This window comes from Silene latifolia, chromosome 2 (assembly GCF_048544455.1).
Source record: "Silene latifolia isolate original U9 population chromosome 2, ASM4854445v1, whole genome shotgun sequence".
Classification (NCBI taxonomy): Eukaryota; Viridiplantae; Streptophyta; class Magnoliopsida; order Caryophyllales; family Caryophyllaceae; genus Silene; species Silene latifolia.
The window spans coordinates 113,798,741-113,816,008 of NC_133527.1; the positions used below are offsets into that span (position 1 = coordinate 113,798,741).

A 17,268-nucleotide genomic window follows, 5' to 3' on the forward strand; every position below is an offset into this window, starting at 1 on the left:
TTAAAATATATAGGTACCTTATTAATTAATACTTTTTTTTCACTCCATTGTAGTTTGATATGAAACAGAAAAAATTGCAATGGAAAACTAATCAAAAAAAATTGTAAAGTTATGAAATGTGTATTTTTATGAAAATATTTTTATTTTACCATAAAACTAAGAATCATTTTATAAATTTTCTCCAACTATTTTAATGATTTTTTTCCTCACGAAACTAATAGTAAGAATGTGTCAAATTCTCTAAAGTTATAATTATTGCATTAACGAAAATTACCAAATTATATTTTATTTTATTGAACAAAATTATAATTTCGAATTTAAGCAAAAGAATATAGTTAATTATAAGATTATATTTTAATTAAAAGATAATAGTTTAATGAAAGAAAGTTTTACTTGTTTCCTTAGTTAGATAAATGCATTTTGGAGAGAAAACTAAGAGAATTTTTATTCTCTTAGTAGTAGGGAGATGGAAGAATTTTAAGGAGGTTGAAGAAGGTTAAGGTTTCAACAAGAGAGAAAATAGAGAGAATTAGGTTGATGTTTTTTAGTGAAGGATAGACAAATGGAAAGTTTGGTATAAAAAGTACTGTAATGAGTAAAAATCGTATTGCGAAAATAAATTCCGTTATTTCTTAAGGTTAGTCGTAAATTTTAGGGCCCGAGAAACCCATTTAGGCCCAAAAGCTTGAATTAGCCCATAAGAGCCGGGCTTGGTCTTGCTAAATAAACCCACACATTTATCCCGACATGGTCCGACCAACACAAATGGCAGTTTTTGTTAGAAAGGCCCGGCCCAGCATCACCTCGAGTTGAAGTAGAACCCTAGTTAATAGTTACTCTATAAACTTGCAATAATCCTCGAACCATTTCTGATTATTTCACCCAAAATCTCATAAGCTTTCTTCCATGGCAGTTGGCTCAAATGGTAAGTCTCATTCATTTATACGCAATTTTTCAACAATTCTATTTTAATAAATGTTGCATTTTTAATACAATTTACAATTTGTTCCACAGATGGGTTCCACGAGCTTGAGCTCAATCAAGTTGTTCCTCAACATTCAATGGACTTTGATGCATGGACTGCACTCATCTCAACTGTTGAATCAATCTACAATGTATGCTTTTTCTAATTTTATTTATTATTTCTCAACCAATTTATTTTACTGTCTTTTGATTCAACTTGATTTAATTTGAATTCAGTGTAGTTTAGGATAATTTGTGGGTAGTGCTATAATGCTCTATGCTGTTTTCGTTTTCTTAATCAACTATTCAATTTGGGGTTGTAAAAGAAACTAATTTTTGTGCAAAGGAATATACGTAGGAGCTGATTTTTGGAGTTGATATTGAACATTATGCATTGGGGTATCCACAATGGTAGGAGCTCCTAGTTAGTTCCTAACATCAATTTTATGATCAATTTTCTTAAAAATTGTACACTCATTTTGGTGACTGTTGTGGTGTGGATGAGAGTATGTTCCCAAAAGGGAACATTTTGTATAAAAAAACTTAAAACAGTTGTGAGCAACAATTATGACTTGGATAAAATTTTGACTATATTACAAATTAGATCACTAAAGTCGGAGAAAATGCATACTTTAAATCACCAATGTGTGAAATTTGTGAAACTTAAGGGCTTCCGAATGAAATTTTTTTCTTTGATAAAACTCATTTGTCATTTTGTTATTTGAGTTTGGGGTCATTGGATCGATGTGTTTTAATGAAAGAACAATAAGTCTAAAACTATAGTCAATAACATGTCTTTATTTGTTTTGGTAGAACAACAACTTTGATATAACACCATACCTTTCTGATGGCTCTTTCTTAGGCAAGGTGGATAGTGGGGGGTTGTATGTAGTTATACCTTGTGAACATAGATGCTGTAATGATGTATCAAAATTTTGTCAGCTTCTCCATAATGAATAAAAAGTACACAGGGAAAGCACGTGGTTAGGGTTACTAAGAAGCTACTTAAAAATTGACAATGATTGATTGAATGTATGCAAGAGGGTAGATTGGTTGTTAGTATAACTCGGTACTATGTAGTGTGTAATGTGGTGACTGTTTCAAGCGTTGTGTGACACTGTTTATTTTGGTGGGTTGATGAATTTATATTCATACTGCAGGATGATGTAGATAAAATCAGTCTGGCATATGACACTTTCTTGTCAGAGTTCCCCCTCTGCTACGGGTACTGGAAAAAATATGCTGAGCATCATGCACGCTTATGCAGTGTGGAAAATGTTGTTCAAGTTTTTGAAAGAGCTGTTGAATCAGTTCCATACTCGGTTGGTTTATGGGTTGATTATTGTTGCTTCAGCATATCATCTTTTGCAGATCCATCTGATGTTTGCAGGTAAAAATAATTTTGAAGCTTCAAGCATAAAACATTGTACACTTGACCTCCCTTATCTCGCACAAACATGGGAGTCATGTAAGTCATTGGGGGTAATGCTATTCTGTTTGAAAATATAGTTATTGATTATCTTAAATGTCCTTCCTACTAGTACATTAGGGAGAGATGTAATGCCCTACACATCCATGTATTCATGTAAAAGCCTTTTTTACTCTTAACTAGTTTGGATGCCCGTGCGTTGCAACGAGTTAATTAACTTATTAACAAAAAAATGGTTATAAGGTATTAATATTTACATCTTATGTCTCGAAAATCAAATAAAAATATCTTATTTAAGAGACGCAGAAGATGTTGGGTTAATACCTAAGTTTCAAGGATGCCTCATATTTATAATCATAAGACCACCAGTCCACCACATCTTATGTTAATCTTTCGATGTGGGACAATTCTATTATTTTTATATAATCCTACATTATTTTTCGATGTGAGACATATAACATACTAAGAAGTACAAAATTTTATATATGTACAAATTATATGAAATCTATACGCTAATGATAACATTTTTACCACGAATCAAATTATGTAATTTTCATAATTTTCTTAACGATATTTTTTTGCCAAATGAAATGTCAAAATTTTTATATAAAAAATTAGAAACATCACTTGAATATAATATAGGAAATAAATATTATAATAATTAAAAGATTCTCCACTTTATTTTTTTACATCAAAAAATATTATTTATGATACTTTCCTAAATTAATTTTTAAGATAACCCCACCTTATGACAATTTTCTGATGTGGGACAATTCAACTATTTATAATTTTATATGTAGTATATTTACCACACCTACATTATTTTTCAATGTGGGACAAATAACACACGAAAAAGTACACCATCTTTTTTGCACCCATTTCGATATCCAACCCGATTTAATAATGAGAAAATATTATACTATCTATTTATATTCGTACGCTTTTTTCCATTTTTGTCATAATTAAAATATGTACAAATGATATGATTTAAATTACATTGTTTTTACTAACACGACTTTTAAGATGTAATTGAGGGAGCAATAAAATGTATAAACAAATGCAAAATATTTTCTTTTGCTGGTGCGATTTTGATTAATGGTTAAAAATATAATGTGTTTTAGTTACTGAAATGTAACTAGTTTTGTGACCCGTGAAATTCACGTGATCTTTTGTTTTTTACTATGATATTTTTAGTGAATCAAATCATAACATTCTACAATATGATTTCATGTTTTAAGACTTCTATAAAATCAAGACAAATTAGTTTTTTTGTACAATGGTTTTATGTAAAATCAGAAACTAAAGTGTTATATAGTAAATACTTTTATCAAAACCATGTCATTATTTGACGTTCTTTTATGAGGGTTTTAAATGGTAAGTGGTGTTACTCAAATCCTTTTACGTGCTTTGTGATATGTCAAATATGCGCAAATGGAAGCTGATTAAAATCAATTAATAATACAGGTATTTGCATAATCGAAAACTGAAGTAACTCAATGGAAGCTGATTAAAATCAATTAATAATACAGGTATTCGCATAATCACATTACATGAAACCATAATATTATCAAACAAAGATCGCCAAACATGCAACACCCTCACTAATTAGATATTAAAATTTTATCAACAGATCCGAAATTAATATAAAACACACAATTAGAATTGTTGTGACAAAAACTAACATTTCACAGCACCCATAATATTGTAGCTAGTACTATAATAAATTGCGGAACTAAGAATTTGAAAGGAGCAACTCGTAATAATTGGATCATTAAGTCCCTATACTTCATCCATTAAACAATATTAAGCAAAAATGTGCTTTGACATTTCTCCAAATTTTCCACCTTGGGAATTCAACCGTATACTTCAAAATAGATAAACTAAGCATTCCACTCAATCATGTTTTCTATCAAAAGCCATTTTGAATAGGCATGTGTCTCATGTGTATAATTAAAGAAAATGAAAATTAAATTTAAGGTGTACAAAAGAATAATGTAGATGTAAATAAAATTTTTAGATTTCTCTCATCTTTATAGTTATTAATAATTAATAATTAATTCACCTCACTAATTTAACATCTAACTCCTTTCTTAAATGATAATTTTTGGGCTTTTTCACTCCATTATTTATGCTATCTATTATCCATGTCAATAAGATTGAGATCCTCGCAAATTCAATTTCATTCTATGAGTGTTATTTTTCTAAGGAAAAATGATGATTAAAAAACAACACATATCAAAATAAAGCATACATTTGAAAGTTTTTGAAATACTAATTTTTTTTATGAACCTAAAAACAATTAGTCATTTACATTCATGTTGTCAATCTTATAGTTAGTTTATAATATAGTATTAAGTCGAATGAGTAGAGTATTTGTTTAAGTAATTCTAATATTTCTCTTCTTAGTCTTCTTTCTTCAATAAACCATCCCTACATAAAAAAAAATCACTTAGTCATTAGTTTTTGTTATTAATTTAAGTTTCTCTTAAATAATGGAAGAAAGATGACATTGAGTCTAAAGATGTAAGTATATTTACCTTTGAATAGCACAACACCACAAATCTCAATATCCCTAAATAAGAAATAAACAACAAATATGCGAGGTTAAATATGTGATGTACTTCATAACCAATGGAAAATAAAATAAATAAATGAATTCTTAATTTAAAACCTTAATACATTTACCTTGATGCTGATACAATGATAAAAAAAAGTTAGTGACATATACAATTCTTTTCGCGATAGCGGTACAAAAATATTTACTTAAATGTTGTCTCACAAATGTTTTCCGTCAAAAACTTATAGTCAATCTTGTAGTTAGTTTATAATATAGTATTGAGTGGAATGAAGGGAGTAGTTGTTTAAGCAATTCTAATATTTTCTTTCTCCATATAGTATTTTTTCTCCAATGAACCATCTATATATAGGGAAAAAAAAGGACAAAATCCATCGAGTAATTAATAAGAAATAAAATGGTGAAATTTGATTTACGTGATATTAATCTTATCGTTATTAATTTAAATTTTTATTTAAATAATAATAGAAAAAGGCATTGAGCCATAAATATGTAAGTATATTTATTTACCTTCGAATAGCACAATACCACAAATCTTGATAGTTCCTACATAAGAAAGTTTTAAAAAGTGATGAGCAACCAATTGAACTTAAAAACAAATAAATGAATTATTATTTTAAAACCTTAATACATTTACCAAACCTTAATACATTTACCTACCACAAATCTTGATAGTTCCTACATAAGAAAGTTTTAAAACGTGATGAACATTTCATAACCAATGGAACTTAAAAATAAATTATTAATTTAAAACCTTAATACATTTACCTTACCTTAATACACTTACCTTGATGTTGATATACTGATAAGATTTAAAAAAGACTATTTACATATACAACCACGATTTTATTGGCGATGAGGGCAAAAAAATATCGGCGTGAAATTTGGCTCACAAATGTTGTCTTACATCGAACATTTATATCCAATTGAGGATGCATGTTATGACTTTTGGGTGTCTTTTTATTATTATCATCAAATTTAATATATATAATAATTATGTAGTAAGGTTTTAGGACTTTTGAGCATTCTTTTTCATTATTAGCAAATTTAATATAAACATAAATATGGAGTAAGGAGAAATGAAATGTTAAAGGTTTGCTTTAATTTTTATTTTATTTTTTATTTTTTTGTTGACAAAAGCCACCTTGTTTAATGTTAAATATGTTATTATTTACTCTTAATATCAACAAAATATTTATTTTTTTAATAAACGGAGTAAATTAGAATTATGTGATATTTATTTGTTGCTTAAAATATTCTAACAATAAACGTCGAAATTTAAAATTTAATATGAATTTTGATTTTAATTGTTGTTTAATTTATCTACAAGCTTAAAAGTCCAAAGTATAATATTTGTAATGCTATTTGCATTTAATATTTCTTTCTTTTTTTCTTTTTTACTTTTAAAATTAGAAATAATGATGTAAACTTTGGTGTAAATTTTAATTATAAATTATGAAATTTTGATGTAAATTTGAAAGGGCTATATAAATTTTGGAAAAAAAAATATATTTAAATTAATGTCATATAATAATAAGTTGATGATTTATACCACATTAACTCGCCATGTCATATTAAAATTTGACATGTCATGTGTAGTAAGTGACGTGGCTTTTTGGTAGTGTAAGGTGGCATTTATGACGTGACATTTTAAGTTTCCCTTTTAATAGTATTATATAGATGAGGTATAATAATTACCTATATTTGAAAGTTAAAAAGATTTAATTCTACTATTAATCAAAGTAAAAAAGCTCATTATTGATTTGTTTGTGGATTCAAGATCTTTTTATGCAACACTTGATTGTATTATAATTCATAAATTTTCTATTTTAGTGCAGAGATTATCATTATATATGACACATTAATAAGCAATTTATGTATATTTAGGACCCATTTTATTTTTTAATTATGATTTTTTCTTAAATAAAGTTATTATGCTATCGATTGTCTTAAAATAAACATTATAATATCACTAATATAGTAATATATAATCGCTTTTATAAATATCTACGTGATTAATATTTGTATGGTATTGTTGTAACTAAGGTTTGCCATTAATACAAACTCTTATAAGAACTCTCTAATGCTATATTCTAATCTGATCCTTTTCGCACCTAATTCGACATCTAATGCTATATTCTAATGCTAGCATTTATTTATCACGAATCTAATTATATAATTTTTTTTAAAAAAATTATGTTACTTTTTTACTAAATGAGATGTATAAATTTTTATATAAAAATTATAAACATCACTTGGACATAATATAAAAAATATATACATCATACCATGGAGATAATGAGATAAACTCTTAAGAGCTTTCCAAGACAATGCCTAAGAGACTCGGAAGGTTTTGGGTTGGTATTTAGGTGCTAAGGATGTCTCTTATTTATAATCATATGATCACTCACCGTATGCTAAACTTTCGATGTGGGACAATTATATTATTTATACGTAATATATTCACCACACCAACATATTTTTCAATATGGGACAAATAACATACTTAGAAATACACCATCTTTTTCGCACATAATTCGACATCTAACCCGGGTTAATAATAATGAGCAAATAATATACTCCCTCGATTCAAGACCAAATACAACATTTCTTTTTTTACACTATTCAAGAACGAATAGAATCTTTACGATTCCCTGCAATATGTAAGACAAAATATGGTCATGTGGAATCTTATTTGGTTCACTTATAAAGTACAATGAGAATATCAAATTTTTAAATTTTTTATAATGTAAACTTAAAGATATTTACGTTGTAATTTGTGTCTTGGCCAGTGTGTAAATTGTTGTATTTCGTCTTGAATAGAGGGAGTACTATTTATTAATATTCGTACATTTGCTTTTATTTTTTTATCATAATTAAAAATATATGCAAATAATATGATACTATATTCTAATGCTAGCATTTCTTTTACCAAAAATCTATTATAATATAATTTTTATAATTTTTTTTATAATACCTTTTTGGGAAATGAGATGTATAAGTTTTTATATAAAGATTATAAACATCACTTGAATATAATACATAATATAGAAAATATATATATCATACTGTGAATAATGATATAAACTCTTAAGAGCTCTCCAAAACAATGCTTAAGAGACTCAAAAGGTTTTTGGTTAGTATATAGGTTCCAATGATGACTCATATTTATAATCATAGGATCGCCCACCTTGTGTTAATCTTTCGATGTGGGACAATTCTACACAATTTTACATATTAAGAAGTACACCATCTTTAATATGTGCAAATAATATGAAATTTATACTCTAATGATAGCATTTTTTACCACAAAACTAATTATATTATTTTCATAATTTTTTTAACGATATTTACGTTGTACTTGTGTCTTGGCCAGTGTGTAAATTGTTGTATTTCGTCTTGAATAGAGGGAGTACTATTTATTAATATTCGTACGTTTGCTTTTATTTTTTTTTATCATAATTAAAAATATATGCAAATAATATGATACTATATTCTAATGCTAGCATTTCTTTTACCAAAAATCTATTATAATATAATTTTTATAATTTTTTTTATAATACCTTTTTGGGAAATGAGATGTATAAGTTTTTATATAAAGATTATAAACATCACTTGAATATAATACATAATATAGAAAATATATATATCATACTGTGAATATAATGATATAAACTCTTAAGAGCTCTCCAAAACAATGCTTAAGAGACTCAAAAGGTTTTTGGTTAGTATATAGGTTCCAATGATGACCCCTATTTATAATCATAGGATCACCCACCTTGTGTTAATCTTTCGATGTGGGACAATTCTACACAATTTTACATATTAAGAAGTACACCATCTTTAATATGTGCAAATAGTATGAAATTTATACTCTAATGATAGCATTTTTTACCACAAAACTAATTATATTATTTTCATAATTTTTTTAACGATATTTTTTTGCCAAATGAAATGTAAAAGTTTGATATAAAAATTGGAAATATCACTTGAATATAATTTAGGAAATATACATATTATAATAATTAAAAGATTCTCCACTTTATTTTTTACATAAAAAATTATACTTTCCTAAATTGATTTTTGATGATGTGGACGCTCTCAGATCGCTCGAAAAAACTCTCTTTTATATAGATATATAGATTTGTGTATAAAAATGTTGATTCTTATGTTAAAAATGTCTTTTCTTCCGGACATGATTTTTTGTACATTTGTCTGTTTTAAGTTTGCTTTCTCAGTTTTCGTGCTCTTGAAAATTTTAATTTTTTTGGATGATTTATAAAATGCTTCAAATGATGATATATAGTCCAAGTTCCTTTGCATAAGTTTTGGTGGACAAGTCCTCTTGAGCTGAAACTGAAGTGTCTATACTCTATACTCTATAATTCACTACTTCTGATACTTGTTCATCCAATTGGTGATTCTCATTATTAGAGATATATTAGGAGTATATTAATAGAGATATGATTATGAAAATATAATATCAGAGAATATTATGAGTATCATAATATCTTGGGAATATTTTGGAATATTACAAAGCCTTTGTACTACATATATATGGTGACATGTTTCATAATAAATCAGGTCACTTACATGGTATCAGCCTAAAAATCGATCATCTCAATAACCCTTCCGCCTTCTACAATCCCATGTTTAAACCACCGGGCGGAGCCATCTCCGGCGGTATACACAGTTTTCACGTAAACCTTCTTTCATAATATTAGGAGTTTTATGTCATGTTATATAGTGTGAAATCATGAATAAAGCAGAAGCCCTCACCTTCCCGATTTCTTCCTCCATCCCTTACCCTTAAGGGGGTGTTTGGTTCACGCGTGGGTATGGGTTTGAATCGGGAATCATATCCGGGTGGTATCGGGTTAGAACTTAATACCTCATATCTTGTGTTTGGTTCAATTTTGGGGGGTATAGGGTTAGAAATCAATCAAAGCTAAAAAATCTTCAAAATACAATATTTTTAATAATAATTTTTATACTATTAAATCATGTAGATAAAATTTAATCAAATAAATATATGAAAATTTTTTTTTACAATTGTTTTTATCACTTTTTAATATTTCTAATTTGATACCATGGGTATCAATCTCATACCCACCCCCCCATCATGGGTATGAGAAACCCATACCTCATGGGTTTGAGGTATGGGTATGAAACCTTCATTTCCGTCAAACAAACACATGGTATGAGTTTGGTTCAAACCCTACCTCATACCTATATTGGGTGAACCAAACACCCCCTAAATCCTTCACCCACCAAAACCCAGCCCGCCACCCCACGCCACCCACGACCCTCTGACCAGCCGCCTATAACAACCCGACCTGCCACTCGTAACACAACCTTAATAAGATGAGATGTGTACCTTTGGGCCTATTATTTGTCCTAACTTAAGCCCAAAAGCACAAGGCCTTGTTACTAAGTGGTGGGTGGAAGCCCTTATAAACATATCATAAGCCTCTCAATTTTCCGATGTGGGACAACTATCTCACAATCTCTTGGGGTGTTACAAACTCCCCCACTTAAATAACACAATGTCCTCGTTGTGCCCGGAGGCTGACCGCAGCCAAGCCCAGAATCCTCCCCCGCTAGGTGGGTGACCCAAGTACTCCTGACTATAGGCTCACCACACGGTCGTAGGGTTGCTCTGATACCATTTATAACAACCCGGCCCGCGACGTCGTAACACAACCTCAATAAGATGAGATTTGTATCTTTGGGCCTATTATTTGTCCTCACTTAAGCCCAAAAGTACAAGGCCTTGTTACTAAGGGGTGGGTGGAAGCCCTTATAAACATATCATAAGCCTCTCAATTTCCCGATGTGAGACAACTATCTCACAATCTCTTGGGGTGTTACACCGCCTGACCTCCGGTCCACTAGCCTTCCGCCCTCCGGTCCACTAGCCTTCTGCCCCCTGGCCAACCAGCTCAAATCTCGACTTACATCACCCTCACTACACGAGTCGACCGCCACCAATATCTAGACCCTCCTAATATATCTCTAATATGTCATCGTATTTATAGTACAATGCTTAGTTTGAGAAGGCGCAAGGCGCACTGAGGCGATGGGGTCCCAAGGGGCTAAGGCGCGAGGTGCACTGATTTTTCAAAAGAACATCCATATTTTACAATCAAATTTTGTGCAAGAATAGTCCCTTTTTTGTTTTAAAGAGGGCTAACGTGTTTTTAAAAGTGAAAATTAAGGACAAGGGGGAGAAAAGAAGGGTAGAATAAAAGAATTTTGAAAAAAAATATGGAATTGCACACTAATGCACCTCGTGTGCGCCTCACTAGTTGCCCCTTGTGCGCCTTGGGTGTGCCTTTTGCACTCCATGCGCCTCAGAGTGTCTGATCTGGTTGGCCTGTCTGATCTGGTTGGCCCTCACTGCGCCTACTCAGGCGCGCTTTTTTAAACTAAGGTACAATGACTGATAATTCCAGACTATTGCTGAGATATTATGATACTCATAATCTCTGTTACTGACACTCGTGTAGAAGTATCCGACAGGGGTGCGTGTCCAAGTGTCGGACTCGGCTATTTTTTTTTGAAAAATATGCATATTTTGGTCTAAAATGAGGTGTCCAAGGGTTATACCCATGTCCGAGTGTTGAGTGTCGGACACGGATACGCGAGGAAATTAGAAGAGTCGGAGTAACATAGCTCATAATATTCTCTAATACTATATTTTCTTAATCATATCTCTAATAATATAATAGGGTTTTTCTAAAATGTGCCTAATAAGCACATGTTAAGATGCTAATAAAGGAAAGATTTACATCAATATATCATGAGAAATTGAAATCCGAACTCATTATTACCATACTTAACATGTGCCTATTGGACACATTTTAGAAAAACCCATCCCTTTTGATCTCAGAGATGCTGAAATAGTCAACCATTAATCTTACCAATATATCAACTTCTCGTGAAATTCGTGCTTTATCCAAAGGAACAAAATCCTAGGGTGCTAGGTCAATCAACTCCTGTTTGGTGCTAGGTATACCTTTAGATGGTTTTTCGTGATGTTCTATATATGAAGTAAGGATGATTAAAGGAATGTATAATGGCTTAACAATATGCAATTTCGGAAGATTGGAAGTTGCTATAGAATTTTGTTTTTCTAGCTGTTATGGTTTGTGGGGCTAGAACAGAATTCTCGAACTTATTTTTTGGAGTTTATCATTCGGTTGATTTCTCTTGGGGCCGAGTTATTTATCTTGTTTACATTTAGGCGTAGGCACTGTGCTTTTGTTAATGCCTCAATCACCCTTCTTCAAATAAATTAGGATAACTTGTAACTTTAGTTAGAATTCCTTGTCCCCTGAACGTATTTTGGAGTTCATCATTCGGTTGATTACATCTAAGGCCGAGTTATTAATCTTGTTTGCGTTTAGGCTTAGGCAATGTGTGCTTTTGTTAATACCTCCAATTACCCTTCTTTAGAGGAATTGGGATAACATGTTATTTTATCTTGTTTGCATTTAGGCTTAGGCAGTGTGTGCTTTTGTTAATACTGCCAATTATCCTTCTTTAAAGGAATTGGGATAACCTGTAATTTTAGTTAGGGTTCCTAGTTTCCTGAAGCTTTTTTTAATTCTTTCATAACTATTATTTTTCTATCAAAAAAGGAAAACAATATGTAAGGCACATCTTGCCGATAATGGAAACTATAAAGTGGATGAACTGTTAACTTGGAGGCATTCCTTCTGCACTTTTTCCCTTCATCTCACTAATATATTCCAATTCTATATCCTGAACTCGTGTAGTTGTGCCTGTCAAACACGTGTAGCCCTGTAATTATAACGAGGCTGCATCATGTATGCGGTGTTATGTGTCAATGTGTGTGATTCCAAATAGGCTTTGTTGCCGAAATTGCGTTTTGCCCACTGTTCAGGAATCTGACTTCTTAATATAAGAAGTGAATATCACATTAGTTGAGTTCCATTGTCATTGTAAGTCAAAAGGTTTCAATTCATTTTATTGTGACAACCTTATATCTTATGTCGAGTATGACATATATATGTTTGTAATGATTATACAATATTGCATTATCAAACTAAATCATTTTGGGATTAAGGCTCTGATGTTGTTGTTTGCATTATCAAATTAAATTTTAATGTTGGAACATAAATTTTCTTACTAATGTTTAATGTTGTTAAATTGTCTTCAACTCTTAAACTATATATTTTAACTTTATCATAAGGTATCGACAAATTAGGCCTTGCCTAATACTACATTAACAATACAAGGATGAATTAGGTCTTCAACTCGTCGTAACATTTATCAACAGCATCCGAAAGACCATTTTTACTGTTAGAGAATTGGGGTTAGGATGGAGGTATGAGGATGATTTTCCTCGGAGATCTATTCTCGACTCAGCTTATGAGTCAAACATATTAAACAAACACCACATAACACAACAAACTGCTACAGAACCTCAATTGCCCTCAATTCCTGTGTTACTCCGACTCTCCGACACGACACGGTGTCGTGTCTGACACGTGTCGGAGTGTCGGACACGGCTGTTTTGGGTGAATTTTCCTATTTTGTGGTCTAAATTGAAGTGTCGAAGTGTTGTGTCATGTCGGACACCGACACGTGTCTGACACGCGACACGGTAGTTAAGTGAAGTGTCGGAGTAACATAGCTCAATTCTACATTAATCAACTCAACAACATCAAAATCAAAATATATCATTATTTAAAGCATTTCATAATTTCACATCACCAGAAATGTGTGCATGGTTTATACCTGAAAATGCAATCATTGATGTGAGAAAAAAAATTAAATTAGTCCAACCTATTATTTGAAGTTGGACTTATTTAATTTGACTCACAGTTCAAGCTTGCATTTCAAGTATACATTTTACTCATTTTCAGGTGGAATTCGAGAGAAGATATGAGATGCTTTGATGTTGTTTATATTAATTTTTGTTGAACTTGTGGTTTTAATCGAGGTTTCATTGCGGTTGTATTCATTCGTGGTGTTTGTTGGATTGTGTTGTAGTCGTAATGTCGAGTAGAGGATTGAGATGGGAGTCTTGTTATCCCCTGAACTCAATGTTGATTCTCAGAAGTGAGAAGATGGTCCCTAGGTGTTGGTGATCTAGAGAATAGAAGTGTTGAGGTGGGAAGTTATGAAGATATTGCTCAGTTTTGTATTATTGGTGTCGTATTGCACAAGGCTTTGTTTGCTACACCTAATAAATTGGTAAGAGTTTAAGACTATCCTAGAGCTAAGACAAGCTTAAAAGAATACTCTTAACGTGCTAAAAATAAGTAAAGCAATATCTAAATTTCAGTTTATTTTGACAAACTATGAATAAGGACACATATTTAAGTGAAACGTTACATAACTTAATATGTCTATTGTCATAATAAGATATGAGGTTTTTACGTGGTATAAAATTTTGGTTGACAAAATGAAGTGAGGGAGCCACTTTCACATTGATGAGTCTTTGCCTCTGGTTTTGTCACCTCTCTTCACTAGTAGTCATTGGCTCTTCCAATTTTGTGCTGATAAGACACAAGTTACACTACCAGATCTGGAGTAATGTAATATGTTGATTGTTGAAGGTCCTATTTTGCTATATGCATGTATTTTTGATCTCATGACAGCTAACTGACTACACAAGTACACAACTAGGGCTGTATCATGGTTACCTTTTAAACAGGGTAAAATTAGGTAGTAAGTGATGGCTTGCCTAAGGTTGTACTAAAGGCATTGTAAAATCACTGAATATGAGGCGTTCTGATGTTACTTATATGACTGTAATTTGTTGAATTTGCTATGACTGCATTCTATTCTAGCCTGCAGCTGTTTGTACAGAATAAATATGAGTACTCCCTCTGAATCTTGTTGACAATCTTGTTCTGCGTTTTTGTTTATTCCCTTTTTAGGTGAAATTCTTTTGAACTTTGATTGCTTCACAGATTGTTTGAAAGAGGGCTGTCATTTGTGGGGAAAGATTATCTATGCCATCTATTATGGGATAGATATATTGAGTTTGAGTATTCTCAACAGCATTGGGACTCTTTGGCCAACATTTATATACAGACTCTGAAGTTTCCAACGAAGAAGTTACAACGGTACTATGAAAGGTGAGTCATCATTTCCATCAAACTTTTTATCAGAAAAATAAGGACTTGGGTGGTTAGGCTGTATTTTAGTCTAATTGTGTTCCTGCTTAAGGATTAAAATGCAAAAGCTTTGGGTTCCTTTGAAATTGATGCATTACTGCATCTCTAGGTGATCAACCTGTTTTAGTCGGTAATCTTGCATGTATGCTCAATTGCTCATAGCCTTTACCCTTTTATAGACTGAAGTGACCGATGATCATATTCTCATATTATTTACCCTTCATTTACTGATGATCATTGAGAATTTGGTTCATTTACTTCATTATATTCAAGAATTTTGCTGTGACCTTGACACTTTACTATATTATTGGCTACATGTTCCAATCCTTGTACGACTAGTGATTTGACGAATCATCAGGACAATACCATTTCTGTGCTTGTCCTCTGTGTCAATATGAGTGTCTTCCTCTTGGTATGTGTTCCGAATATATGTTTTCTCTTACCCTATCAAATGAAAAAGGGGAAAAGATACAATGAATCATCAAGGTCTAATACGTAAAATTAAGACACAAAACATGTCATTTGTTCCAACAGAGAGTATAAATTGTTTTCCGCTCAAATTTTTTAGCAGGGGCAAAAAAACGGGGTCTTGAGAATAACTTTACCACACTACCCTTAACATTTAACTATCCCTTACCCATCCACCTCCTCCACATCCATGTCTGTAGCACCACCCACCGCACCCCTGCCACTCTAACACCTCAGGCCACCACCGTTGCAACTTCCACCACCGCATTTACTACCATCCCGTCCCCACCACTCTCACCCCGAAACAACCGATGTCGCAATCTCCACCATCAGACCTACCATCACTCTCACACCCTAGACCTCGCACCCCATCACCGCCCCCCCCCCCCCCCCTCCAAATCCCTTGCGTCTCTAACCCAAACCTGCCCCAAAAGACAGCCTCTTCCTCCCCCTAATACTCACTTGCCCTATAGATGTCGTATTCAGGGGGCGTTTGGTTAGAGAAAGGGAAAGGAAATCAGAAAGGGTAAGAGGGGGAAAGGTAAAGGATTACCTAAAATTTAACTAGTTGTTTGGTTACGTCAAGAAAGGGAAATAATGGTCCACTCACTCTCATTCCTACCAATAACACACACCACCACAAACAACCATTTATCTACTCAAAAATGGCTGCAGCCACCGTCTCCCGCCCCACTACGTCGCCCCACGTGACACTGTCGCCCACTTATCGTCGTCGCCCCACCCTACCCCAACACCATAACCATCACTCTTCACCCTAAAAGAACCCTCCCCTACCCTCGAAATCCCCTTCCCCACCCCCAAAAACACTAGGATCTTGTGGTGTTCCGGCGGTATGGGGTAGTGGGGTGGACAGTAGGCTGCCGGCGGTCTGGGGGTACTTGGGGAGAAGATTGGTGGGTTGTGATTTGTTTTGGTGTGGTGGTGGTGGTGGTGGCGTCGTCGTGGTGGTGGTGGTGATGGCGGCCCGGTGGTGCTTTGGTGTTGGCTGGTGTGGTGGTAGTCGCAAGTGTGGTGGTAGGTGAATAAGGTGGTTGAAGGGTAACAAAGGTAATCAAATCTCATACCTTGGGGGGATGGGGGGTAAGGAATTAGATGGATTGAGGGGAAAGGAAGGGAATTTCATTCCCTTTGTTTGTGTCAAACAAACACCAACAAAGGAAATCAATATGTTTGTTTCCCTTTCCCTTTCTTATAGACCCCAACCAAACGCCCCCTCAATCTTGGCAAGTTGAAGAGGGCGGTTATGAATTATCGCGCCTTCTCCGATGATTGACCGGTGGTCACTAATCCCAAATCTTTCGATTTTGTTGACCGACTAGGGTGGTGGTGACTGAAGATGAAGATGGAGGCGGGCTTGGGTAGTGTTAATGTTGGCGGCTAGGGTTATAACCAGGCTGTGGCTGGTGTGGTAGAACTGGTGGTTGGGGAGGGGAAAGGATGAGAATGATTTGGTAGGGAGGAGGGATGCTAAGGGTAGTTTTGAATTTTCATAGCTACAAACTTGTCCCAAAATCGAAATGTATATAGGGGAAGTAATAATTTCAAAGAGGAAGGTGGAACTGTGGAAGTAACTTGTCCTTCACTAGCAGACTACCTTTAGCCTTGCTTCTACTATTTTGAGGTAATTTAAGTGCCATTTTACCAAGCTATAAGCCATT

General features: G+C 32.9%; 1 protein-coding gene across 7 annotated transcripts in view; it reads left to right on the forward strand.

Moving 5' to 3' along the window:
* The first annotated feature begins 754 nt into the window (after positions 1-754).
* LOC141642899 (uncharacterized) overlaps positions 755-17,268 on the forward strand; it is a 29,124-nt gene continuing 12,610 nt past the window's right edge. For 2 of the 7 annotated variants that reach the window (XM_074451885.1, XM_074451886.1), the window contains exons 1-4: positions 849-925; positions 1,015-1,115; positions 2,124-2,353; positions 14,915-15,082. In XM_074451885.1, the coding sequence (XP_074307986.1) occupies positions 15,076-15,082 (7 nt within the window). In that variant the 5' untranslated portion in view covers positions 849-925; positions 1,015-1,115; positions 2,124-2,353; positions 14,915-15,075. Of the gene's footprint in view, positions 926-1,014; positions 1,116-2,123; positions 2,354-14,881; positions 15,083-17,268 lie in introns of all 7 variants that reach the window. The other 5 variants (XM_074451883.1, XM_074451884.1, XM_074451882.1 and 2 more) reach the window with 4 other exon arrangements.